The sequence below is a fragment of the Pyxicephalus adspersus genome, chromosome 8 (assembly GCF_032062135.1).
Source record: "Pyxicephalus adspersus chromosome 8, UCB_Pads_2.0, whole genome shotgun sequence".
Lineage (NCBI taxonomy): Eukaryota > Metazoa > Chordata > Amphibia > Anura > Pyxicephalidae > Pyxicephalus > Pyxicephalus adspersus.
In genome coordinates this window covers 18,598,674-18,626,504 of record NC_092865.1, presented here as the reverse complement: position 1 = coordinate 18,626,504, position 27,831 = coordinate 18,598,674, and the positions used below count along the sequence as shown (strand labels likewise).

General features: G+C 38.1%; 1 protein-coding gene across 1 annotated transcript; it reads left to right on the top strand.

Annotated features, from left to right (window-relative positions):
• Positions 1-26,479, top strand: CC2D1B (coiled-coil and C2 domain containing 1B). Its single transcript, XM_072419643.1, is given in 24 exon segments — positions 1-103; positions 3,629-3,757; positions 4,144-4,282; positions 5,094-5,203; positions 5,286-5,435; positions 10,318-10,440; positions 11,395-11,650; positions 12,780-12,889; positions 13,040-13,115; positions 13,203-13,271; positions 14,496-14,620; positions 15,939-16,011; positions 17,297-17,421; positions 19,029-19,179; positions 19,271-19,447; positions 19,579-19,678; positions 19,917-20,033; positions 20,522-20,595; positions 21,633-21,691; positions 21,905-21,956; positions 23,043-23,142; positions 23,639-23,732; positions 24,151-24,279; positions 25,300-26,479. Coding segments are annotated over 23 exon segments (2,481 nt in total). The 5' UTR covers positions 1-103; positions 3,629-3,688; the 3' UTR covers positions 25,303-26,479.
• The last annotated feature ends 1,352 nt before the right edge of the window (positions 26,480-27,831 follow it).

Below are 27,831 nucleotides of genomic sequence, written 5' to 3'. Positions count from 1 at the left end.
CAATCACGTGCCGTGTGACAGCGGCTCTCCGCTTCCGGGATCGCTCCTCCCAGCAGCCAATGCTCCTCCTGACACCCGCCGGTGCTGTCCCTTCGGCTGACAGGTACTGAGGTGCGCTCCCCTGTGCCCGACACCCGGACCCCATTCATTCCTGTCACCCTGCAGGGTATTCCCCCGTACCCCCAGCACTGTCCTACCACACACTTGTCACCCCCCAAACCTGACCCCAACATGGGACCTAACGGGGGCCCTGAGCCGTGTCACCAAATAATTACCACACAGCCCCCCTAACACTTGTGTGCTGTACAGAGCCCTGCTAACCATATCATTCCCCCGACCAGAACCCCATAAGTAACATTCACCCAGACCAGAACCCCATAAGTGACATTCACCCAGACCACTATATGTAACATACACCCAGACCAGAACCTATAAGTAACATTCACTCAGACCAGACTTATATATAACATTCACCTAGAACACTGTAACATACATCCAGACCCATATATGTAACATTTACCCAGACCCATATATAAAACATACACCCAAACCAGTACCCCATATGTAACATTCACCCAGACCAGACTTATATATAATATTCACCTAGAACCCTATTTATAACATACATCCAGACCCATATATGTAACATTCACCCAGTCCCTTGTATATATAACATACATCCAGACAAGACCCTTAGATATATCATAGATCCAGACCATACCCTATATGTAACATTCACCCAGACAATAACCCTATATGTAACATTCACCCAGACCCCTATATGTTTATATCTATCACCCAGACCTGACCCCTAAATAAATAACAGACCTATTTATATTTATATACCCAAACCTCCTTAAAAAAAACAGACCCTTTTATATATTTCAATATAATATTTACTCAGACCGGACCCCTTTATACATAGAACATACACCCAGACCCCCATATGAATAACAGACCCCTATATATATCTATGTAACATATACCCAGAACAGACCTCTATATAATATATATGTATAGTGATTCTAGTGTGGAAAAATGTTATATACAAAGGGGAAACAGTATAAATGGGTCTGTTTTTGGTATTTATATATATATATATATATATATATATATATATATAGGAGATCTGTTCTGTGTATTATTTATATGGGAGTCTGTCTTGTGTATTTATTATGTATATAGGGGGTCTGTTCAGGGTATATAATATATAGACAGGGGGTATATATATATATATATATATATATATATATATACACAGGAATCCTCCTGTATAATGTCACTATAATCCTCTGTCCGGGCCAATCCAGTATGCAAAGTTTTTACATTTTTGATAGCAGGGTGCATGAGGGCAGAGCTATCACTATGGGCAATGACCCTGTCTGATTTCCTTATGCCAGGTTCACACTGGCAGTGGGGTTGCGGTGGATTTTCTGCTGCCTGTCAGGAGATGCTACCTGCGGCAGTTCCCCGGGGGATGAATGGGGGCGGCAGTTCCCCGGGGGATGAATGGGGGCGGCAGGGATTGGCGCAGTACTGCCCACTGCCTCCAGCTGCCAAATGTGTTTAAGAACCAGAGCTGCAGTGCGAGTGTTCAAGCGGCAAGGTGCCAGCCCCAGGGAGCCATACAGGATCGCCTGATTCTGAGGCAGATGTGAACCTGCCCCACTGTAATCTTCTTCCCAAAAAATTGAAGGAAAAAGGTCAAAAAGCCTTGCGTGTCCTGGGGTTACCGTAAGAGCAAGGTTTACAGGAAATTACCTTAATTTGAGCCTTCCTTGCAGGGATTTGATGTCCATAGGGGGCTATAGGGTGTTATTGTGTTTGGGGGGTACAGCCATTCATCCATAGACAGTGATAGTAAATACATTCTGAACCATAGCAGAGATAAATACATTGCTGTTACCGATTTCTATGCAATAACAACCATCACATATATACCTAAATTTACTCGAACTTACCATCTACCATCCTTCCCACTTCCTCTCGCTTTTGTTTTTTACTTCATTGTTCTGTAATCTGCTTGTGCAAATTTTGTAATCCTTACACACAGAAAAACAAGGATCTGTTATCTTAAATAAATAATTCTTAGGTTATGATAACCAGTTCCTTCATGTGCACATTGCATCATGTTAAAGAGAACGTTTCATGGTTTTGTACATATTTTCTTTATAATTGTCATTACTTTATTACTTCAGTATTGGTATTTGGTATCTATTTGTAAGCCAGTATGTTCTTTAGGCACATTTTTTATGTTTTCAAGGCTGCTTCTTTGCTTCTTTGATGTTAAAGCTGGTAATTTGCAATATGAACATGTAAAAAGAAACTTTTGATTTTGTGCCAAGGGTTTAAAGCAGAACTAAATGTAAAAATCCAAAAATTGCAACCAGGCAGGTCCTTATATAATCATACCTGCTTGATGGCAATTTTTTAAATATACTCACCTGTTCCCATTCCATTGCGGTACCTTCATTTTCTTCTTCTTCTTCTCATTGTTTCCTGATCCTTGGCCATTTCAATGTCATGTTCATAAGCACTAAATTTAATCCCAGCATTATACACTGAGCTGAGCTAAAAGTGCAAATGGGCAGGTAAGTATGTTTTATTGCAGAAGGGATATCTTCTGTCGCTTTGTGTATTAAAGACCTGCCTGACTGCATATTTGAAACCTACACAAATAAACGTGACATCTCCCTTAAGGTGCTTGTTTCAGGTGTGTGGTGGAAACTACTGAAGCCAAAAGACCAGCTTTACAGCCCGGCATTCATTTATTAGAGACACAGTTACCCTGCAGTGGTGTTCAGTGTCTTGCAATGTTATGGAATTTCCTACTGCTTGTTTTACGGCACCCTGACATGTGCACCCAAATATGCATGCTTGTTTGCACATGTGCACCTATTGCTTTAGCAGCCAGATCCTTTTTGCCCACCACATGTGCCCCATGCCACATAGTGAACATGTTCCCTACTCCACTTACTACTGACGAACTGACCAACACACACACGCAATGATTTAGTCAGTTTTTTTTACCTAACTCGGCGCTCTAGTCATAAAATAATTTGCCTTGATATATGCAGTCTATTAGCCCCCCCATGGTGAAAAATTGTGCATGTGGCCACCGCTAGAGCCAAGTTCATTCTTATCCAGACCAGTAACGAAAAAGTGAAGTATTTAACATCTGCAAAAAAAATTATTAACTTGCAAAAACTCAATTAAAAAAAGCATTTGGAATTCCTCACTATCATTGGTTAAAATGGTTAAAAATGACCCAATGTGGGGGATAAAAACAGCTGAAAAATCCTTTTAAAGCTAACATCTTCCTCTGGGCTATTCCTTAATTACAATAGTTATGCTGATCTGAGCTGTTATGTTATTGGAGCTGAAACATTCGGATTGTACACAGGTGTCTGACCATTACAACATACATTTTTAACTAATGGACTGAATTATGAATACTGCATCACAAATGGAACAATTTCTGACAGCATCTAACCAGATCTCTTGTTTGGATTCTCCATGCATCAGGAGGAAGTCCTCCTTTTTTTTGGGCATGCAGTTGTCACCTGGTGCGGCTTTTCTTGTATTTTATTCCTTTTTACTTTTGAAATGACCGGTTCTCCTTTTACAGGACTTTTAGTGTTAGACGTCACAGACACCCTGCCTGGGGCCAAAGCTTCCATGAGCCGCAATGCTGGGCAGAAGGCCTGGAAAGAAAAATGCCCCTGTCAAGGGCAAAGGAGTAGCTGCAGCCAAAGAGGTAAGAGTGTTTATATCCTGTTGCTGGCGTCTGAAATTATAGTATCTGAAAGAAGGACTCTAATTTCTTTTGCAATTCTTTCCCAGGAAACATTCACAAGTTTACTAGCTTTTTTTAAAAAACATACTGGTGGTACTCATAAATTAGCTTCTGCTTCTCCATCCGCATTGGCCTTAGGCTATATTGACTTATGGCTATGGTAGGGACATCAGATTGTGAGCTCCTCTGAGAGACAGTGATATGTTGGATATGTGGACATTATATACCATATGTGGACAATATATACCAATGACCGCCTTAAGACACCAATGCTGTTGTGCTTTTATTTGCCTAAAATTCTTGTTTGATTGTTTGACCAATTACATTTTTCATTGTTTCTTGATCAGCTTGGCCTGTTTGTAGACTTCAACCCAGAAGAAATGATGTTGGGAATCCCAGATGATGAAGATGATGGGGACCTAGAGGCAGAGTTAGCCGCCCTTACCGGCGGTAAAGTGGCACCGAAGGCTAAGCCAAAAGGAAAAGGTGAGCAAAGATAAAGCTTCACTAACTGTCAAGTAGAGCTATGGGCAATATAAAAAAATAAATACAGGTAGTCCGCGAAACACAGCTGAGGTTGTGGGTGATCCTAGGAGCTGAGCTGTCCTGCAAGCTTTTGTACCTCTTTAATGACCAAGACAAAGTTGTTTCTTTTTGCATATCAAAGCACAGCTTGCTCCAGAAGTTATTGAATGTCTAGGCTACATAAAGTTTTTTTGTTTTTTTTTTCCTTTGTTTGTGAATAGCTCACAATGAGGATTTTATACAGTAACTGACACCACACTGCCTAATAATATGTTGAGACAAACATCTGTCCTAATTGCATTTATTAAAATAATGTACCTGTTCAGACGTACATACAGATTCAACTTCAAATACAAATTCAACAAACCTACGGTACCTACCTTTATATAAAAAGAATGTTAATGCATTGACACAGCATTTTTTTTACTCAGTCTCCCCGTAACATAGTTTTATTGCTCATTCCTGCCAGTAAATCTGTTGAATTTTATCTCCTTTTAAACTAAGTGATAATGCAATTTACTCTGTAATGAAATTACACAGCAGAGTTGTCTACCATGGGCATGTTAACCTGGTAAGTGATCAGCAAAATATATTCTAGTACGAGGTGACACTTTTTAAGCAGTTACAACTGTCTGTCTCATATGCTTTACCCCAAACTCTCTGACTTTTGCTAAACAGCTTGTTTTTTTAGTTTGTTTGTTTTTATTATTACTGTATGTCTGTCTCAGTTACTACAAATGTGTGTACTCTACCACTAAAATCCTCTCTACAGCTCCACTTCCTATGGACCATATAGAAAAGATGGCACATGAGTGCATGAGAGACTTGGATGCAGAGGAAGATGGAGATGAAGATGACCTGGAGGATGATGATGATTTGCTGGTGAGCTTGACTTCCTGTTTAGGTTAGCAGTAAACGAGTTACATGTATGCACATCTACTTTGATTTTTTTTTGTGGTTGTAGGCTGAGCTGCAGGAAGTGATGGGGGCAGTAGAAGATGAATCTCTCAATGACGTACAAGATGTTGAAGAAACTGAACTTCAGCTAGAGGAAGAAGCAGAGTCAGCTAAACAAGTTACCTCTTCAGCTGAGAACTACAAAAGTCCCTCTCAGGTAACATACCTCCAGTAATATCCAGTCAGCTGTCATGAAGTGTAGGGGTTGTTTGATAAGGTATCTCAACAGATTTCTATTCAGGTTTATTGTGATCTATATTAGCACTAAATATCACTATAGAGTCAGGTTCATTGTTCAGAACTGCCGCCTTTTTCCTGTTAGTGTAAGTTGAGCATTGTAAGTCAGTGAATACAGGTAGTCCCCGGGTTACAAACAAGATAGGGACTGTAGGTTTGTTCTTTAGTTGAATTTGTATGTAAGTCGGAACATGTACAATATTTTAATAAATGCAGTTAGGATAGATGTTTGTCTCAACATATTATTAGGCAGCATGGTGTCAGTTACTGTATAAAATCCTCACTGTGAGTTAATCACAAACAAAGCAAAAAAAAAAATCCTTATAGAGCCATTCATCAGCTTCTGGAGCAAGCTGTGCTTTGATATGCAAAAAGAAACAACTGCAGAGTTTGTCTTGGTCATTAAAGAGTTACAAGAGGTGCATAAAGAGCTCACCCCCCTAAGATCACCCACAACCTCAGCTGTGTTTAGCCAAAGATTTCTTCTGCAAGTCATGCGAACTACCCCTCTCCCCCCTTCAAGCCGAGCAGGAAAGCCCGTTCGTATCTAGGAGGCGTCTGTATGTCGATTGTCATTAACCCGGGGACTACCTGTAGTTTTATCTTATTAGCACATCTGATACATGACAAGCTTAACAAAAGGCAAACAGATAAACACATAGATTAAATAAGTATATAGAAGCTGTTTATCTGTGAAATAATTTTTTTTTCTAGTTTTGTGATTTACACTGCCATTCTACACTATGAAGCCTGGTATGAGCTACCAGACTGGTTACCACCCTGCCCCAGTATGTGAACATAAAAGGGCAGGATCATACTTTTATTACTCTTTATTTTTTCTGTACACGAGTGATTTCAGGGAATCTCATTGTCTTCCATACAACTCTGGGTTGTTTGCAGGGCCTGCATCCTGTGACTACAGCTTAAAGCTCCTTAGGAAATAGGCCGTGGAGGACCAGTTGCATGAAGAAGTAGATTGCCAGAGCAGGGGATTATTCTTGCTATATATATAGCCCCAGTACATCATTAACCCCTGCAATCCCACCCGCAAAACCCCACTTTAGGGGAATTTTTTAGCAGATCCTGAAATTTGGCCTTAAAGCAGATCTAATGGTAAACATTGAAACAACTGTGAGCAGACATGTTCCTTATTGCAGCAGGGACAGGCTATGTCTCTTCTGCAATAAAACAAACTTAATGGTCTGTTCGCAATCTTCTCTATAATATACACATGTACAGTCCTGGCATACCTAGCTGCTGGGAATGAACTTCATTCTGACTTAGCCAATCAAGATGGCCAAAGATTCCAAACCCAAGTGAGGACTGGGTGAAGATGTTAGCGCCAGGTGAGTTTAGTTAAATAACTGAACTGACAATAAATAACTGAACTGACTGCAATAAGGAACAGGCCTGCTCACAATTTCCTCTTTAACATCTATATGGAGTCTAGATTCAAAAGTAGGCATATACACTATGTAAATATGCTGGATCCAACCTTTTAATGACCAGTGCATGAACATACAAGTTCTATCTACGGTAAATGTTTGTAGGAATCCTGAGGAAGATAAGGGCAGAGGAAGATTGTTTTAGATAGTAAGGTGAAGGCTAGACACAATAAAAATTATTATCCCAATGTTAACAGCAGCGTGAGTGACATGGCAACTTGTAACTGTTATCAGTGTAGTAAAAAAAAAAAAAAAACATAAAGTACAAAGTTCAGGTTACCCATATCTTCATTTCCCATGTAATAATCAGTATTTGTATTCTGTCATAGAGATACAAACATGTGTTAGCTTGTAACCATCACAATCAGTTTCCCTTCTTTATTTCATTCAAACATTGTGACCCTTCAAGGCTGTTAAAATACCTCTGTTTATGTACTTTTTGTATGGATTATCCCTGTCACAGTGGTACTATTGGGCCCTTTTGTGAAAAAGTAAAGAACAAAATTTGTTTTTCTATGGCACTATTATTATTGTAGACAAGTTACAAGGACAAGTTAGACAATTGTGCACCTAAGAACTCTTTTTTAACACATTCAGCAAGGTCATTCCAGATTCCAGCTTGTTTGTACCCCTGTGCACAGAGCCAGTTCCATAACTATATGGTTTGAGCTGCTTTTTGTGGAGAAGCCCATGTTTTAGGATGATTTGGAATGTTCAGCCCCATCACCTGACCTCATAAATATGCAAAAAAATCCACTGATATCTGCTAGAAAGCCTATTTGGAAGTGTAAAGCCACGAAAAAATGGGGAGACCTTCCGTATTATTGGCTGATATTTTCAGATCGGGATGGCTTCCATAGGTGTTATTCAGGTGTCCACAAACTTTTAGTCATACAATGTATGTGTCTTATGCATTGTCTGCAACCTAAAATGTATGAAAAAGCTAACAATTGTAATCTTTTGTTTATATTGTCCTCTTTGGTCCCTTAAATACACTATTAAAAGTGTTCTGTTATATCTTTTTGATAAGTGCAAAAGACCTGTTGATCCTGCTGGAAAACTTGACAGCTGATACCTACAAGACCCATCCTTACTGTGTGATAGGGAGGCAGTGCCCTAACAAAAAAACTACCTGTGACAGCTGGTTGTTCCTTGAGCTTGTCCTCAGTGACAACACTGCTTGTTTATTGATACAGTATGGTAGTGAGAGTTGTCACTCTAGGACAGAACGTTTGTTACTGGCAGAATCATCTAGTGAAAACAAATTCTGAATAAAAAGACAAATTCAGACAATAGATCAGGGGTCAGCAAACTCCGGCCTTTAGGCCAGATATGGCCTAGCCAGTAGTCCTATCTGGCCTAACGCCCCCCTGGTCGATCCGACCCAGCTGGCAGGGGTCGGCAAATTTCCTTTTGGGGGCATCCCTTCTCCTCCGTATGCATTGCAGAGGAGAGGGATTTCCCTTCAGGGGCATTACTGGTGCGGGGGGGGGGGCAGAGCCATCAGCGCAGGATTTGAGAGAAAGTCCGGCCTAGTGTGCCTTCTTGACCTCCTAAAATGGCCTTGTAGCCAAAAAAGTTTGCTGACCCCTGCACTAGATCTAAGGACTGGTAAGCTGCACTAGATTGAATGTTAGTACTACATAAACGCCACACAGCCACAGTGGCTGTACCAGGAAATGAGGCCTTCTTATTAGCTGCCAAACCGGATTTCAGTGTAACTCCAGGTAAAGCTCTTTTTTATCCTTTGTTATAGTAGTGTAAAGAAACCTTAGGACAATATGTCAGGTTTACCTTGGCATCCTGTTGCTGAACCAGAGTAAAAATGGGAGCAATTTCTTCAGCAGTAACCGTAACCCAAAGAGGAAAAACATTTTTTTGGGTTTGAGTTCAGATCTGCTTGGCTGCTCCCATGATATAAAAAAAGGTGTGTCTGTTTATGTGAACAGAGTTTAGTTAAATAAAAAATATATTAAAAAAAATAAGCTAAAAATGACAGTGTCCCTTTAATATGGGTTTCTACAACTGTGCATCTGTAAACTTTAAAGATTTGGTTTAAGTATAGGTTTACTTTTATTTTCTGATTCATTGTTTATTTTTAACATTTCCATTTATAGTTTGAATCAGTTTACATATAAATCCAGTCTCAGCAGTGGTAGCGGTTTTTCCCACTGACTGCAGCTGGTCCGACCACTCCCTGCATCGTGAGACAGAGCTCGTACTGTTCTCTACTACCTCCACTCGTCTATCCCGCGTCCCTTTGTTTTTATTTCCACCAGTCATTCTACTACAAGACGTTTTCTCACTCGTACTACAAGACACACTTTTATTGGGAGATCCTACAGTAATACTGGAAGGGCACAGAGCACAACTAATGGCAGTAGTCTTACCAGCATGCTTCCACATCTTCAGGTACTTTCTTTGCCCTTTGGCTGGCAATTGCCTACCCAAAACGATGCTTGAAGAATCTATGGTCTTTTTATTTATTTATTTTTATTTAAATGTAACAGGGTAAAAATTCTTATCAGATGGTTTTAATTAGAATCAAAGTGTGTATATTTTGTCTATATAAATATATATATATATATATATATATATATATATATATACACACACAGTTTATATAAAATTAACATCACTGGGTGGTAAAGATCATGGTCATTAAACAAATTACATTACAATATTTACAATTTGAAACTGCTTTGAAACAAATCTTTACTTACCTTTGCAGGAAGTGTGGAGCAATGTATCCTTCAAGGTTACTAAAATCACAATTTATTCTTTAAATATATATATATGCGTTGTGTGACACAGGGTCCTCTTCTCCTCCTGTGTCACTGTCTGTTATTTGCTACCCCTATTTAGTGTACATCGCTGCGTAATATATTGGCGCTATATAAATCCTGTTTAATAATATATCTCAGCAGGTGCAGAAAGTAAGCAAAAATATGTTATTGTTACTGTTGTGGTATGAACGTGTGAATTGCTTCACAATACATGCAGCTTTATTTAAAGTTTACTTAGAAAAATGAAAATAAGCATAATTTAGGTTAAAACAAATGTGAACAGTAAAGTTTTCTTTTTGCAAAATTTACACAAAATGCCACGTCTGCAATTAAGGACTCTTATCTTCCTCCATACAAACTCTAAAGTATACACTGGTCTGTGCATGTGCAGTTGTGTTGCAATGTGCAATCCCCAAAAAATTGCTGTGTGTATGCGTCTAATGGGAGCCCGTTGATGTCACATCTTTGTAGTGGGGTAAATTAAAATTCTTTAATATACTGCACAGGCTCACTTTATTGGGCATTGCTAATCACATATCTGTGATATGCTCCTCTTTTGTTCCTTCTTTAGACATATACGGGGGGACTGCTGCAAACTCTACAAGACCGGATCACAAACTATCAGACAGCAATTGCCAATGCAAAGCAGACCAACGAGACCTCTAAAGTCAGAAGATATGATCGGGGATTAAAGGTTAGTTTTAATACTAATGAGGGCCTTTGAGCCAAGATTTATGGAACTCTTTACAATAAAGCAACTTTCTTAAAGTACTCTTATGTTCTAATGTGAAAAGTCCCATGTATTTCTGAGAAATCAGTACGCATAACTGGAAAAACAGTGGTTATCAAATCCTAATATTTCATAAAATATTTCTTATTTTCTTATTTTCTTTATTTACCTGTTTCAGATTATAAACAAATAATTTTACTTACAGTTGAGTATTACACAAAAAAAAAAAAGAAAAAAAAAAAAGAAAACAAACTTAAATGTGCAAGTTTTTTTTAATATCTCAACCACATACCACAGACTAATTTAGTGAGATATTTGCTGTTGTTTTTGTTCAAACAAAACATGGAATCGGGATACAGTTACAGACAAAGCTACTCGCATGTCATTTGACACATAAAGTCGATTTCTCCACTTTGATTTCAGATTTATTAATGTACCCAAGCATAAATTAATACATTAAATAAAAAAATACCAGTACCCAGAGATCGAGTCCCATACCTCAAGCATTTGGATCTCATATGGATACCACCGGTTAAGAACCCCTGATCTAGAGAAAGTGATTTAACGTGCCCTCTTGGATATATTCTCTTGCAGCGCAAGGACCTCAGAAGTACCTGTGATCATGTCACGGGGCAAAGAAGAGGCTACCAGCCTGCCTAAAAGAAAGAGGAAAAAATAAACTGCTATTCCACATAAAGAGGGGGAAAACATTTGTTCTAATATTTCATGTTTGTATTTTTCATACCCCTAATCAGATCTGCCTTTTATAAAGGAAGACTTTACATGACAGGTTACTGAAGTCACTTTATAAAACAATGCTTTACCTTCTTTCATGGATATTGCAGGCACTAGTTTTGTTCTATATTACATACAATATTACATTTTCAGTTTGGATGTTTCTGTCTTTTAATTTTACAGACACTGGAATCCATGTTAAAAGCTGCTAAACAAGGAAAGCCTGTGAATGAAGAAGAAATGCCACCACTTGTTGCCAGTGGCAAACCTTCAGCAGCTCCACAAGCCCCTCCCCTCACCATCCCCGCACAAGAAGCAGACCAGGTTTTGGCTTTAAATGAACCTTCAGAACCTACAATTAGCAGCCTGAGCCAGCTTATGGATGCAGAAGTGCCAGTCATTGCCAACGAGGAGTTAGCTGTCACACACGAAGAAGCAGGTGAGGGCATTAGGACTAGGTTAATGAAAAGAAGAAGTATACACCTCCTCTGAAAGAGTATATTCTGGAGCACCTAACTAGAAGTTTATCCATCTTACAGTTTTCTCTTAGCCCTGAAAAATCCCATAAATAACAGTTTACCCTGTCAGTGATCTGTACAGTAATGTAGTTCTCTTCCTGCCACGCCATCACAGTTCCCTGTTATGGTATGGCAATTATCATGGCGAACTCCTGAATTCAGAGAAATTTAGAGAGTTGTAACTCTCATGAAAGCTGTGCTTGCTTTCTCTACAGTGAGAATAAAATACGTTGAAAGGGACTTTGCAACATTGTTTCAGTTTGTTGATAATCACCTGGTCACATTTATCTTTGCCCACTGCTTTCTTTACTGACAGCACTCAATGTCTAGCTGAAACGCTAGTTATCTGCAGTATCTGGAAAGTGGAGAGTATAGGGCACATGTGAAATATCATACGTTTTTTTCAGTGATGGTAAGACCCCATTTACACCAGCAAGGCACAACGCTGGAACAAAATATTTTGCCATATGTCCTGTTACTTCAGTTCACAGGGCTCTGCGTTTGTAATGCATATTTGTTTGACTCACTGTAACACATCATGATTAACTGTAGTGCATAGAAATGCTACAGAAGTAAATGTAAAAAAAAGTATATATAGATAGATATAAACATATAAAAAGGACTGCAATATGTGTTAAAAACCAGTTGTAGCACAGCCTACAATGAAACACTTATCAGCATTCATGTGAATGGGCCCAATAGGAAGTTTTGTTACTTTTATGAAGCATAGTTGCTGAATTTGGGACTTATCCATTTTCTTGAGCACAATCTTGAAGCCTTTTACCTTGAAAGATTGTTTGAAAGAGTGTGAGCAGTTTGTTTTTACATTGTACCTTAATATTTAGGGTTTTTTTTTTACTGGTGCCAAAAGAATATCAGAAAGCTTTGTTTTACTAATGCTTTCCAGCAATGAGATTTACTGATTTCTGATCCCACACCATCCTGCCTGCTGCTGTCTTTGTACTCTGTACAGAATATAGTGGTCTTTCTTCACCTCAACAGTTTGAAATGAATTCAGTGAAATCATATTTTTTTTTATTGAAACTCCAGGCAGGAAGACTCTTCTCGTGACAAGGCAGAATGAATACAAGATGGCAGCTCTAAAGGCCAAGCAAAGAGGAGACATTGAGAAGGCCAAAGAATACATGAAGATTTGCAAGGTGTGTGCCATTTACTGCATTGTACATTTATGAAATGTTTGCCTAATTGGGACTCATGAATGCCGTTTACAGTTAAAAAACATATTAAATAAAATGATTATCACTATTGCCATGCTTAAAATTTAAAATTATCATAACTTTTTTTTCCAGAAATTTAGCTCTGTTCTAGAAGCTATGGAGAGTGGACAGCCCGTTGACCTTAGTCAAATGCCTCCTCCTCCAAATGGTAGTTATAAGCAGCAGCAATACTGTAAAGATTCTAAAAATGAATGTAATTATATATGGGCTTTAGGAATGTTTTTTGTTTGTCTAGATCAAGAGGGAAAAACAATTGAACAGACCGCATCAGTACCCCAAGAGCCCAGCCCAGCCAGTAGCCAAGGTGGGTTTTGATTTCAAAATTCGTTGGGCGCAAGGTTGTATTCAAGTTGTTCTAAAGTGATACTTTCTCTAAAAGATTTCTCTAAAAGTTCTCACCTGGTTCTAAAAATACTGCTTGCCTGGTTGGTGTTCTGATCTTCTTATATAAACAAAAGTAAGACAGAACCGAGGGGTCTTTTTAGGCAATGGTATTATACTAATGACTCAGTGCTTCTCAAAAATACAATACAGACACTTCAGATCCTTACATTTGTAAGTGATCCATTACCAGGCTATCGGAGATGTTTCACCCGTTGGGGGCTTCCTCGGGGTAGTGTAATGTTTATGGCCAATCAAACATTACACTACCCCTGAGGAAGCCCCCAGCGGGCGAAATGTGTTGGGTATTTCCGTGAACGTTTGCCAATTACAGATCTCCAGGTTACAGTCTTGACTTCTAGAAGATTCTTTAGGACTTTTGAGTAGTTGTTAACTGTATACTGCCATCTCTGATGGCCCACTTACAAATGTAAGGATCTGAAGTATCTGTATTGTATTATTGAGAAGCACTGTATCATAAATACAATACCATTGCCCTAAAAGACCCCTCGGTTCTGTCTTTACTTTTGTTTATATTTTAATGTTTCGGGATGGGCAAGCATCTATATGCATAGTCCAACTTTAGGGACACCTATCTACTGGCTTTTGTTCATTGTTCTTCTGCTGTATGTTCTGATCTTCTTCCTTTAATACCTTCCAAATCACTGATACTGAATCACAAATACTATAATTAGTACTCCTGCTGCTTACTACTAATCTTCTAGTTCTACTACCATCTACTACCTATCTAGTAATACCTACCAGTTATCCAATAATGGATATAAAATGTGACTTGTATTGTTCCAGATGGTCTTTTATTGTGAAAAAATATTGTGATCAAATTAAAAGAGCATCAAAAACAGGGAAAAATGGTCCAAGGAATTTGGATTTTTCCGTTTGTTTATTGTTATATCTATTCCATCTTCTTGTTATAGGCATCACCTTGATGTCTTTTATTACTTAAATGAAATTGCTTAGTGCATGACCAGCTTTACAGTTCAATAATATGGGACATCAATAATCAATGTCCTGGAGCTGAATTGTGAAGTTATCTGTGTTAACTTAGATTCAATGCCTTTTATTTCTTTTTATAGGGAAATCATTTTACTAAACTATTGAAGCTATAATAGGTTTGTTTGCTCTTTAGGAGTTCCTGCTATTACAGTGTTGCAAGCTCTACAGCAAAGAATGGATCGCTACAAATCTGCAGCACAGCAAGCCAAAGCCAGTGGAGATGACAGGAAAGCCAGAATGCATGAGAGAATTGTCAAGGTAAGAGACAAAATACATAAACTCATAGAGGAGGCCTGTGCTGACAGAAATATAAGTCTACAAATCCTGACATTGTCTTCAGAATAGGCAAGCTGGCTGACATTGTGACCCTGTAACATAAAACTTTTCACTGGTGTAGACCAGGTATGCAGATCAGGACATTTGATTTTAACAATGGCATATGTTTTTAGAACAATGTCTTAGAAAGTTAAGGATAAACATGGTATTCAGGGAAATAGATTTATTTTCAAATAGTTTTTAGTAGGGAAGCCTAACAGAGCATACAGGTTTATTTTAAAGTTTAAAAAAATGTCTTCTATAAACATGTTCCCAAAAACTGGGTACCTAGCATCACTAGGTTTTAAAGATTAATATATTCCTGATGAATATGCATATCAACATATAATCTAGGACTGAGGAAGTTCCTAAGCTGCTATTGATTGCAGTCACCAATTTAGTAGCTCTGGACTATGGTGGTATTTCGGGAGTCACCATACTGTTTATCTCTGGATTTTTTCTGGCCCTTGCCTCTGAGGAGAGGCCTGCTATATTCAGGACCAGTGTTATTCTCCGCCTAAAGTATGGTCTTCAAAAAGCGGTTGCTGACTGATAAAGGTCTGTCTCTTATGGTTGGTTTAACTGTTTTGCATAGTGGGAAGTCGTAACCTTTGCAGTTTCTTTCAGAATGTTTAAAACTGCCTTTGCAGAGAATATAGAAACTTTATTGCCTAAGCCCATGAAATCTAAAAAAACAGATTATCAGGATTGGATCATTTTCTGAATCTACTTTAACTCCCCTAGCAGTAATCCCGAGTGTGACTCGGGGTGGCTTTTACATGCAAAAAAAAAAACTGACAGAATTAGAACGCTAGGGGGACTAAGTACGTACAGTTGGCAATTCTTAGTAGCGACTTTGAGAAGCCACTAGCTTCAGATCTACTAATCAAGTGGTTTGTTAGGGCAGACAAAGATTGTTCTTACTATAAAGAGCTCCATTTTCCACCAGGGATTTGTAGTATAACTAAACCTCCATTTGCAGCTTTGCCTGAATGTTATCTGGTAATACGTTCAAAACAGTTCTTGTGGCACTTATGTTGGCTGGAATCCATTGTGTATGAAAACTCCTATAAAGGCTGGTATTTCCAGTCAACTTGTCTGACTAACATAACATTCTGTAAGCTAATAATCACTTTAAACATTCATTTCTTTATATCCAGCACACAAAAAGTGGTGGTTATCTTGTGGTTTATTATAGAAAAAACTTAAAGCACACTGTCCCCTGTTCTTTAACAAATGTAAGTCTTTTCTTTATTTACAGCAATATCAGGATGCCATACGGGCTTCCAAAGCTGGCAGATCTGTGAATTTGGCAGAGCTCCCAGTTCCTCCAGGTAACACATTACTTGTTATGCTCTATAGTTTAAATTGTTTCTTACATTTACTTCTGATTCCAGTGTAGTTTTTTTTTCCTATCACCTAAAGCAAAGTTGTTACTAAAGTCCTGGTTCCCACTCTGTACTGTGAGTCCTCCTGCCAGCCTCTATGCCCCTACAGGATAGAGACATGGGGCTGGTAAATCAAACCACTGTCAAAGGTTCAAATTTTGCAGGCACAGTTTTCTTTTAAAGAGGAACTCACTTCGCATGCGTGAGATCGGCAAATTTTTCTCCTTCTGCGCATGCCCGAGATGCTTGGGCATGCGTAGGAGCACCAAAGAGCCTCCTGGGATACCTAACTAAGGTATCCCGGGAGGCTTTGCGCTCCCATTCATTCTCAACCGCCTAGGAGGCCGAGTATTAGGGGGCAGTGCTGCACCCTTTTTAAAAAAAAAAAAAAAAAATTTTACTTTACATAAAGGGGTATTTTTTCTACCCTTTTATGTAAAGTGAAAATTCTAAGTATAGGTATGCTTTAACTTCTGCAGAGATCTGCTGCACAGGCAGCAGGGGAGATGAGTATTCCACATGTTTTCAGCAATAATAATGTAAAAAGGAGCAGTTATTACACATTTTTGTCAAAATAGTGAACATATACATGTATGTAAACTGTTTGTATAGCTTATCTATCTACACTTTATATACATCCTAACTGTTTCTTTAATTCCACAATGCTTGTTACAATCTCACTATAAAACAGTTGACATGATTTTCAAAACAAAGAGGACTTTTTTGGATTTGTCAGAGGACAATTTATGGTCCGATTGCACTTGTGCATTGTACTAATGTATGGTAAACATGCAGTGTTTCACTGTACATTGCCACAACAAAAGTAACTTATTTCAACGTTCTAGAACACTTATTATTATATTGCTCTACAATGCTCATAGACAAACTACTAGTTCATTGTGGTGCACTACATTTGAAAAAACAAACGTGTCTTTTTTTTTTTTTTGCATTGCTGAGGCTGCCTTCATTAAAATGACTTGGCTACCTAAAACAACACATCTTGTTGTGTGAATTATGCACGTTAAACAGAGATGTGTTACCACAACCCATTATTGGGAATGGGAATTATTTTAGGAAATCTATTTTAGGTTTGCTGGATCAACCAAGTTCACCCACGGTAGTCTATCCTCTCCAGTCTTGGAGAGCTTTAATAAATCAGGCCCAATATGTCTACCCCCATACTGTGTTGGGAAAAAACTATTTTGGTCTACAGAATGTGCTTTCCTTGTAGGGTTTCCTCCATTTCCTGGCATGGAAAGTGCGGGAGATGTGGTTAGTGTGGAAAAAGCTTTGGAAGCCGCTCTAAAGTTAGCACATGCTGGCGAGGACGATGAAGCCGAGGATGAAGAAGAGGAGGTAGACAATTCTGTTCCTTGATTATTAAATCTCTGAATTTTCCTACTACTTCATGAAAATGAATTCATACCCTTCAATATATATTCTCCTCCCATCTGACCCTCAGAGTCTTTTTTTACCTATATCACCCAGTAATGATAAAAAAAAACTTAAGGCAAACCAAGAAATACTTACATGTTTACTGGTTTAATTTCCTAAGAATTTGTATTTTTGGCCAGCCAGTTTCGTAAAATACATTCAAGGCGATAACGCGGATTCCTAATAAGTAAGCCATTTGGAGGTGTGAGTATGACAAAGGAATTGCATTGTGAAACCAGTAAATCTTTGTGTCACCTGTCTGGCTGTGCTTTTTGGCAAAGGTTTCAAAAATCTCAAGACTGGCTTGGGAGGTAAAAAAATAAAAATTGAAAAAAGAGTTAGGAATTTTTGTTCCCTTACATCCATTTTGTTGATTTTTTAAAGAATTGCAAAGGGACAGAGAAGTTGCCTCAATTGTCTGTTTTGGCTTAGCCTATCAACAGACACCTACTATTCTTACAAATCTATTAATTTTGTTAGGGGACCAACAGGTACACAGTTGTTACCACTTTCACGAGTTTCTATTTTACTGGCATAGTATAAAGGTTGTTTCTGGCCCTACCAGGCCCTAGGCTCCTGCCTAGGTTTTTCTGTAGATGATCTAAATCTGGTAAACATATATTTATTATTTAACTCTGTCTTTAGCTGTTTGCCCAGAGTTCATTTATAAAGGCTGCACTTACCAGAAGAACAGATTTGTACAACTTGGCTATTAATGGGTGAGGTCAGTTATGCTTGCTTCAGTAATTTTATTATCAATAGATTTGCTGCTTTAATCCAGTGTTTATTCCTTGACAATTCTTTTTACAATGCATTTGGCAGCATTTCCTTCTTAGTTACTTTTATGTTTTGTTTCATCCGTTGATGGTACGTATACCATGCAATGTGCAGCTGATAAAAGAACCCCTTTCAGTAAATCTAAAATTAGATTTCACACATTTATCCATGTATCATGTGACATCAAAAAGGGGTTGGAGGGGGTGAAGATTTTGGGAAAGTAACATATTTTTGTTCACTTTATGTGTGTTTATCTTTATTTTAAAATACTGGTTAATATGTTAACCCATTTGATGAAAGTTCACCTAAATCATTATTTTTTAAAATTTAAAGTTTTTACTTAATTACTATCTGGTTTTCCTGCCACAAAGGTCCTTGTTCAGGCACATTTTGGTCAAGCTCCTTTTTTGTCCAATGCACATCATGCAAACCTGGTCTACTGTTATCATTATTAGGAAATGCCTGAGAAATGGTTTACAGCCTTTGATGGACTGCATCTAGTAAGAGAATGACTACTGCAAAAAGTCTGCAGGAGATTGACAATGTTAGGATGCCAGAAAGGATGACAAAATTAGAAAAAAGTACTGTATTTTTTTTTTTTTTTTAATGCAGTTGTTCGCAATAAACAGTACTCTAGCAAACTGAATGTTGTTACATTTTATATCTAATTTATATTAGTTATGAATTTTCATAACTACTTTAAAATGAATACACAGAATTAAAAACTCAGTGTTAGCAGTTTTCTCCTTTAGGGTGAACAGCCTGCAAAAAAACCTGTCCCACAAAAGCCAATCCAGATTGTCAAACCACAGGTATTGCCAACCCTGCCACAGCAAGATGAGGCACCCCAAAAAACCAAAGTTGCTGAAACCACAGAGCATACTGAAGACCTTCTTCCTGCAGGTATTACTATGTCAAATACTGGAGCTTTGGAGTTTTTCTGTGTTTGTGTCCCCATGCAGCTGAACTTGCCTTGGTCATGTGACTCTTTCAGCACAAGAACAGCTTGAGTTCCTGGAAAATCGTAGGAGACAGTACAGGAAAGCAGCACTCCAAGCTAAGCAGAAAAATGACCTGGTCCTTGCCAAAGAACACATGATAGTAGTCCGTACTATCCAAACTTCCATCGAAAAAGTCAAGAGCGGGACCCTGGTGGACATTACCAAGGTTGGTGCTATAAAAGGTTGCCATAAATGATGGCACATCTTGGCTACTTGCATCATCTTTTTAAACAAAATGCTGTTCATGGGCTGATAAATGTGTAGAAAGCATATATTTACTGATAAAAAAATAATCTTCTAGGGCTTTACAGATTGTCACCACCATGTCTTTTTATCTCCTAGAAATGTATGCGATACTCCAAGCAGTTTACACAGATGGGAAATGTTGCAGAAACCACAAGGTGAGCAAAGAACCAGAACTTCAGTAAACAGACAGCCATAAGTGATAATGATGTCATATATTTCTGTGAAAATGGTGAAACAGTTTATTTGTTTATATTTACTTAATAAATATTTCATATTTTAATTTTTAGTATTATATTTTGTATTTACTGGGTCTCTTTGACAAACTGAAAATATGTAGAGAAAGTTCAAAGCCAAAAACTTCAGTGACGTATGTGATGTGTTTTTTATTGGCAGGTTTGAGAAAATGGCTGATGAATGCAAGAAGAATTGTGATATCCTTCACTTATCACAAGCTCAGGGCCAGGATCCTCCTCCCTATCATTTTGAGGACAAGACACTTAGGATAGTCCGGTAATTGATTAGATTTAAACTTAATATGGGGAATGTGGATGAACTATATAGGCATGGTCACATGTAACACCAGTAAATGTTCAGGTCAAGCATAAGACAGATTTAACGCCAGAAGCTAATAACGTAAGGTCTAATCTCAGTAACTGTTTAGTGGAGGCCTAGGTCCGAATCTAACTCCAGTATGTATTAAAGTATATTCTTCTATATTTGTTTAGACCAGATCTAGAACCCGTAATACTTTAGGTCAGGCCTAAAACCAGTAATGATTTAGGTCAGACATATATCATATCTAACATCAAACACTGATCAGACTTAACACTAGTAACTCTTTTAGTCACATTCAATACCAATAACTTTTCAGTGACAGCACCTAGGTATTTTTTTTTTCAAATAAATTTTAAGACATCAAAATTAGTAGAACATATGAGTAAATTGTTTAGACACATTGTTATTTGTATATACCAATGATGATCTTTCTGACCCCACAGAGTATTCTCCGAGCTAAGTAGTACAGAGATGCTGCTGATTATAGTACGAGGCATTAATCTCCCAGCCCCTGCAGGTGATGTTCTCTTTGTCCATGTTTTGTTTCTTTGTCTCTTTCCTTCTAGTTTTTTAATTACTTTCACAGGACATGTTTGTCTAGCCCACATCAAACATTTGTTTTAACCATTTTCTTACCTGAGCTTTTGTTATCACTGTGCTGTTTCATTGTATGGCCCGACTCCAGTTGGATGGTAATGTAGAATTTGTGTATCGGGTGACAAGAAAGTAATCAGAACTAGCAACCTGTGATTTATGAATGTATTGCTGTGCACCAATTCTACTTATTCCCCTTTTCCAAGGTTCTCATCTCAGTAACATTGTTACTGCTTTTCAGTCCTTCTCTATAAATTAAATATTTTATTCAGCTGAAATTTTGGGAGAAACAATACTATTGCAAGTGTCAATGGTGTGTTGAGCACACCCCAATTTCTTCATGTGACATAAGTTATTTTCATCTCTTTGAACTTGTGTTTCACAGGGACATTTCCATTTTTCATTAATTTTGACCATGAACCTAGTACTGCCTTCTTTTATGCTTTCCTTTGGTCCCCCTATGCTTTGTATATCTGTGTAAGCCCAAGTTTGGGTTTAGAAAGTCCTGGAGATTGTCTCCCAGCCCCTGTGTGGTAACACTGAGACTGTCACAAATCAATAACGCTGCTACTTTAAAGGGTGTTGGTCACATATGTCCCCCACTCCCAGAAGTTGTTAGCAGCCAGTTGATGAATGGAAAACCAGGGGAATGATGCAAAGGTTCTGTTAGGGAGGTGTCATTCATAAAATCCTACTATTTTGTCCTGCATGGGCATAGCCAGGTCTGCTTTGATGTCACAAGGATGCAAATGGCCTAAGAGGCTGCTGAACATGCAGTGGAGTATTTGCTGTAGCAAAGTGCGGATCTTGGGCACCAATGGTTATGTTGTGCTTTATGTTACTGTACAATCTGATGTTTCATGTGTAGTTTCTGTATTATGTATTGCTTTATATTCTGTAGCTATAGGATACTTACTTATGCAATCACAACTCTGCAATTCTGGTAAATCTGTTTTACAGGTATGGCACCCAATGATCTACATGCATTTGTAAAGTTTGAATTTCCATACCCAAGCACGGTAAGAAGTGTGGGGGGGGACTGACTGTATAACTCCCATAATATAAAGCTCTAGGAATGCTTCTTTGTGGGTTACATAGAGCAGAGATGGTGGGCAAACGTTTATATTGGTAGCACCGCTTTTACTACCACGTTGGAATGGAATTATGTTTTGAAAATAAATCACCTAAATTTAGTTAAGCTTTTAAACACATTTGGTGTTTGTATCTTACAGGAACAGCCACAGAAGAATAAAACCTATGTTGTTAAGAACACCAATGCTCCAGGTGAGATTATTCAAGTATGGCTGTGTTATTTCTTGCCTGTGTGTTTGTGTGGGTTAAAAGAATTAAAGCCACCAGCAGTCGGAATACGGCTTCAGGAAAATCATGCTATATGTCCACATGAATAAAAACCAGGTGAGGGGGTTATTAGGCTCTTTTAAGTGGCCCTTCTTGGAACATGTATTTTTCTAGAGCTGATAAAGAGGACTTTAGTGTTTAGTTTTATTTTTTTATTGAATTTATTTGCGAGGACTTACAGCAGCCTCTCACTACAACCTCCTTGTTGAACCCAAAAAAAGTAAAAGAGAAAATCTGTTTGCTGAAAACAAAGCCATTTTCTCATAAATTAAATGATATCGGTCTGTCTTGTTTTAGGTTACCTTGCCCCTTTTATTAGCCAATTATTATTACATAGTATTTATATAGTGCCGACATATTATGCAGCGCTGTACAAAGTCCATAGTCATGTCAATAGCTGTCCCTCAAAGGGGCTCACAATCTAATGTCCCTACCATAGTTACATGTCATTACCACAGTCTAAGATCAATTTTGGGGGAAGCCAGTTAACCATGTATTTTTGGGATGTGGGAGGAAACCAGAGTACCTGGAAGAAACCCACGCAAATGCAGGAGCACCTGCAAAATCCATGCAGATAGAGTCCTAGCCTAGATCTGAACCTGGGACCTAGGACTGCAAAGGCCAGAGTGTTAACCTCTGAGCCACCAAGCAAAATGACTTTTCCTCTATCAGCCTAAGTATGCATGGAAGAGTAATCTGAATACACGTTTAGAGTCAGCTCATATTACACATCTAAAAGTACAGCAAACCGATCAGTCCATGTTCATGCAGATTTCAGGAGAACTATGACCTTTTTAAACTAATTGAGGTAATATTTGAAACTTGTGCGCATTCTTCTGTATTTTGTGGGAACAAGGGGATCTATAGCTTTTCAGTTGTGTAGACTTTCCAACAATGAGAACCCGCTCTGAATCTGGCATGTGCTTTATATTACAAGTAATGCCCAGATTGATTTTTCTGTTCTGCAATACATTTGTGATTTACATTTTTATTCTATGGTCTTTTTTACAGAATACGAACAGTCGTTTAAACTTAACATTAACCGCAACCATAGAGGCTTCAAACGGGTGGTTCAAGCCAAAGGCATCAAGTTTGAGATCTTCCACAAAGGGTGAGTGACCAATACCTTGACAAGAGTACTAGCAAACAATAAGCCATTGTCTTTCTCAAAGCTAAAGCTAGTGCTAGCGTTTTAAATTTTGTATTTGGATTTGTTGCCCCTACAATGTAAATGTCATAAATAAGCTTAAAATCCTAGTAAGAACTGACTCTTCTTCCTTGGTAGAGCTCATTATACACCATACAGTCTGACTTACAGTTTTCTTTATAACAACTTTGTAGTAAAAGTGCTTGTATGATTAATGATTGAATTGTGTTGCTAGATAGTTTCGGTAAATCTACAAAAATTGGATTTGTCACATTGTAAATTGTATGCTGAGCTTAGGGAACAAAATTAATAAGTATTCTAGACTTCCTTGAGTATTTGTCAGTGTATGAATAACAAGGTTGGCATTTTTTGTTATTTCTACGGTTCAGAAGATGTGAATCTTATGTCAGCCCATAGACTTGTTTGCTTTATTACAATAATTATCTCTCCTCTTCTGCAGAGTGTTCTTGTTCAGAAGTGATAAGCAAATCGGCACTGCAAATGTTAAACTGGACAAGTTGGAAACACAGTGTGAGATTCGAGAGATTGTAGAGGTAAATTCACTGCAGTCTACACTGTAATTCCCTTTAAGGGCTGGTTCACACCACAGTTTGCTTATTTTGAAGAGACCCTTCTATGTGAGTGTATGTGTACTGCTTGATATTTTTTGTCCTATTAAAATATTTTTTTACGTCGCATTATCATGCATGGAATACTTTGCAAAATCCATTATGTTTTTTTTCGGCGCACACCTATGCAGCTTGTCTGTGTGAACTGAACCTGTAGGACGTAAGGCTGATTGCCTTGTTCTTGTGATGATATTGTGTTGGGCAGCCCAACACTACTGCTGTGACTGAGCCCTACAAGTTATAGAAAACAATGACTAGATTGTATGTGTGAAAATCTAATGGATCAGATTGCACCTCCTTTCCCTCATACCTAAATATATCTCAATAATCTTTTTTATTGCAGGTGTTTGATGGAAGAAAACCAACTGGGGGGAAACTTGAGGTAAAGATTAGGTTAAGGGAGCCCCTTAACGGTCAGGACCTCCAAACAGTGACAGAGAAGTGGCTGGTAATGGATCCTGTTACAAGGAAGGTAATGGCGACTGGTTGCTTGGGCATTTCTTACTCAGTTTGGTATAGGATATTTGGGCATTATTACAGTGAGTTTCCCCAAATGTAATGGAGCAACAAGTCTTGTCTAAATATTTGTTTCTGTTATATGATATCTTCCACACTGGATTGGTGTTTTAGCTGTCAAGATTATTGGTTACCGTACACACAGGACTGTTATCTAATCCTTGCAATTACTTTTAATGGTAATAAAATGATGAAAGAAAATGTTTCAGAAAAAGGTTCACATAAAAGCTTGTCTGCATCAGGGTTAGGTATCTTCCCACTATCCAGGTCTATTTACAGCTCAGCTGTAGCATTCATTTTAGATATCAGTTAATTGTGCTTGGAGCTTTTGATCTTGCACAGTGGAGCAGCAGAATATTTAGTTAGGTCATCACTTTCCTCATTTTACCTGTAAGAATGTTAGACTGACAGCACTCTACAGTACAAAGCAATAGAGTAGCCTTTCCCAATCTTTTTACATGGGGGGATCCCTTGAAATAACTTTCAAGTCCTCAGGAAACCCTCGCTATAATTATTATATCCACAGATCACAGAATATTAATGAGGTGAACAAGAAGAATGCCTTTTACAAGTTGTTCATTGCACAAGGAACCCAAGCACAAGGAAATGTACATTGGGCAGCACGATGGCTCAGTGGTTAGCACTCTGGCCTTTACAGCGCTAGGTGCCAGGTTTGAATCTCGGCCAGGGCACTATCTGCAAGGAGTTTGCAGGTTCTCACTGTGTTTGTGTGGGTTTCCTCCCACATTCTCAAAAACATACAGTTAGGTTGTCTTCCCCCAAAAGTGGCCTTAGATTGTGTTATAACACATGACTATGGTAGGGACATTAGATTGTGAGCTCCTTTGAGGGACAGCTAGTGTGACATGACTATAAACTTTGGACATCGCTGCGTAATATGTCGGCACTAAAGAAATACTGTGTAATAATAATACAATGTATCCGCATGTCTGTAATCACTCCCTTTTCCTTCCAGTAAAAGTGGGTGCAGTAAGAAGGACGGAATCCTGTACAATGATGACGCTGCCTTCACATCCCCTTGTCAGCCTGTTCTTACTGTGTGTTCCACAGGCCAGAAAAGGAGTCACATACCAAAGGACCTCCTGCAGCGTCGAAGCACGTGAGAGGAACGCCGTCATAACAGAAAGATCGCGTTAATATATCAATGCAGAATGTCCGCAGCTGTGCAGCCCCTGCGGCCTTAGAGTGTGCCGACTGCTCTACCTTACTAACAGTTTAACTTGGCGTCACCCACATGTAATCTCTGGCTTACTTATGTGTTGAATGTAAATGAAGATCTATTTTATGATCATCAGAGACCAGAGGACAAGTGTGACACAATATTCAGAATGTACTGCAACTGAACGCTGCTAGCCTGTGTGGGGTTTCTGTTAGCGAGACCCATAATGCATTGCAGCATAGCTTGCCAGCAGAATTCCTGATTGTGGATTTGCTTCTGGTGCTGAAACAATGCTAATTGCTGAAAAGCTGCACTGCAAAAAAAAAAAAAATACACGTTGTGCGTTTTCTAGCTGTTTTAACCAGTTTACAGGTTAAGTCTACAATTGATTGTGTTTGGGTTGTCATGAATTCATGGGTTGCCATGAATAAAGGCTGCTATGTAGAGGTACATTACCCAAGAAGTGTGTTTTTAGTTTAGATGTCCTTTTATCTTTTACTTCAGTCACAGCCTGCCTCAACGTTTCATGTTGGTTCCACCTATTCTAAGGTTAGTGAATTTAAAGCCCAACTCTATCCCCTTTGACATGTGTGATATTAATATACTGATCGTAGCCAGTCCTCCGGTCTGCTGTCAGTTTTCTCCCCAGTGTAACCAACTTATAATGGGGTGGTGCACATATGACGAGAGGTTAATTTTCATTTCTTTATAGTAAAGGAAATGATCAGCACCTGCTCACTTGGAGATTTTCCATTATATCTCTGCAATAACTGTGGCTTCTTATGCAAGCTAGTAAACCCTCCAAGGACAGATAGTCATTCGGCCATCACAATTGTTGCTCAAGCATTCATACCCTTTGTGTTGTGCTCAACCACCTGTGACAGAGTAGGAAAATTATCATTTTTGTCTTTGCCTGTGCAAACTGTTGAAGCCTCTATTTATCCAAATAAATATATTCATTTTATTTGCTATAAAACCTGAACATTTACAGGGGTCTATTTAAAAAGCCTGCCTTTGCCCCCTTCCCCTTTGTACACCAATTATTCATTGAAACTTTCATGTGCTTTATAACGTCACACCAAGGCTGAAATCTCACAAATTTGCTCAGTTACATTGTGGCTCTGGCAGATGTATTGTGTCCAGTGGGTGTCTGTCCCCTTGAAACATATGCTTTCCTGGATCTAAATTTAACATATAATTCTCAGATGTGTCATTTTTCACTGCTTTACATTTGTAGGTTCATATACAGAGGATGTGGTGCAACTCTGGCCAAATGTGGATTCGCCCATGTTTTATTAGGACACTGCTGATGTAGTCTGTATGAGCCTTGTGAAACAAGAGAATATATCATTTGGAAAGTTGATCATTATTAAGGTAAAGGTAAAACATTTGATACAAAAGATTTTTCTAAAAGATAAAAACATACAAAAAATTATTAAATGTCCATATTTCCTTGCTGGGGTATGTGTAACATACTACCTTACTTGATGTGTTTCACCTTCATCAGGACACACTGCAGTAGGTATATAAAAATTCCTTTATATCCTTTAACAAAATAAATCAATAAATGTAAATTTCAATTTTTCTTGTGACAGTGATTTTTATGAAAGCCTTCGAAAGACAATATCACTCTTGCTTATTATTTGTTTGGTAAAAAAGTATTGGATAATAGCAGCAGATTATTGTTTAAAGCTGAATGACCTTAACGATCAAAGCTGATTGGTATGAATTTCTTTCCAGGTATTCCCAACATATTATGGATCAGCAGCCTGTATTACCTAAAATTCATATATAGCATATTATAATAATATATTACATATTATGCTATATACATAATATGCTATATATGAGATATATATATATATATGATCCATAATATGTTGGGAATACCGGGAAAGAAATTCATACCAATCAAGTTTGATCGTTAAGGTCATTCAGCTTTAAACAATAATCTGTTGCTTTTATCCAATACTTTTTTTTACCTTGATGGAGGGGTTCTATGGTTGATATCAAACAAATATTAAGTAAGTGCGATATTGTCTTTCAAAGGTTTTCATAAAAATCACTTTGTCACAAGAAAAATTGAAATATACATTTATTGATTTATTTTGTTAAAAGATATAAAGGAATTGATATACCTACTACAGTGTGTCCTTCTGATGAAGCCCTTGTGGTGAAAGGTGTCAAGGACGGTAGAATGGCATTTATTATGTTTGACTAATGTTACACATACCCCAGCAAGGACATATATGGACATGTAATAATGTTTTTTATGTTTTTATCTTTTAGAAAAATCTTTTTGTATCAAATAAAATTGTATCGAAAAAC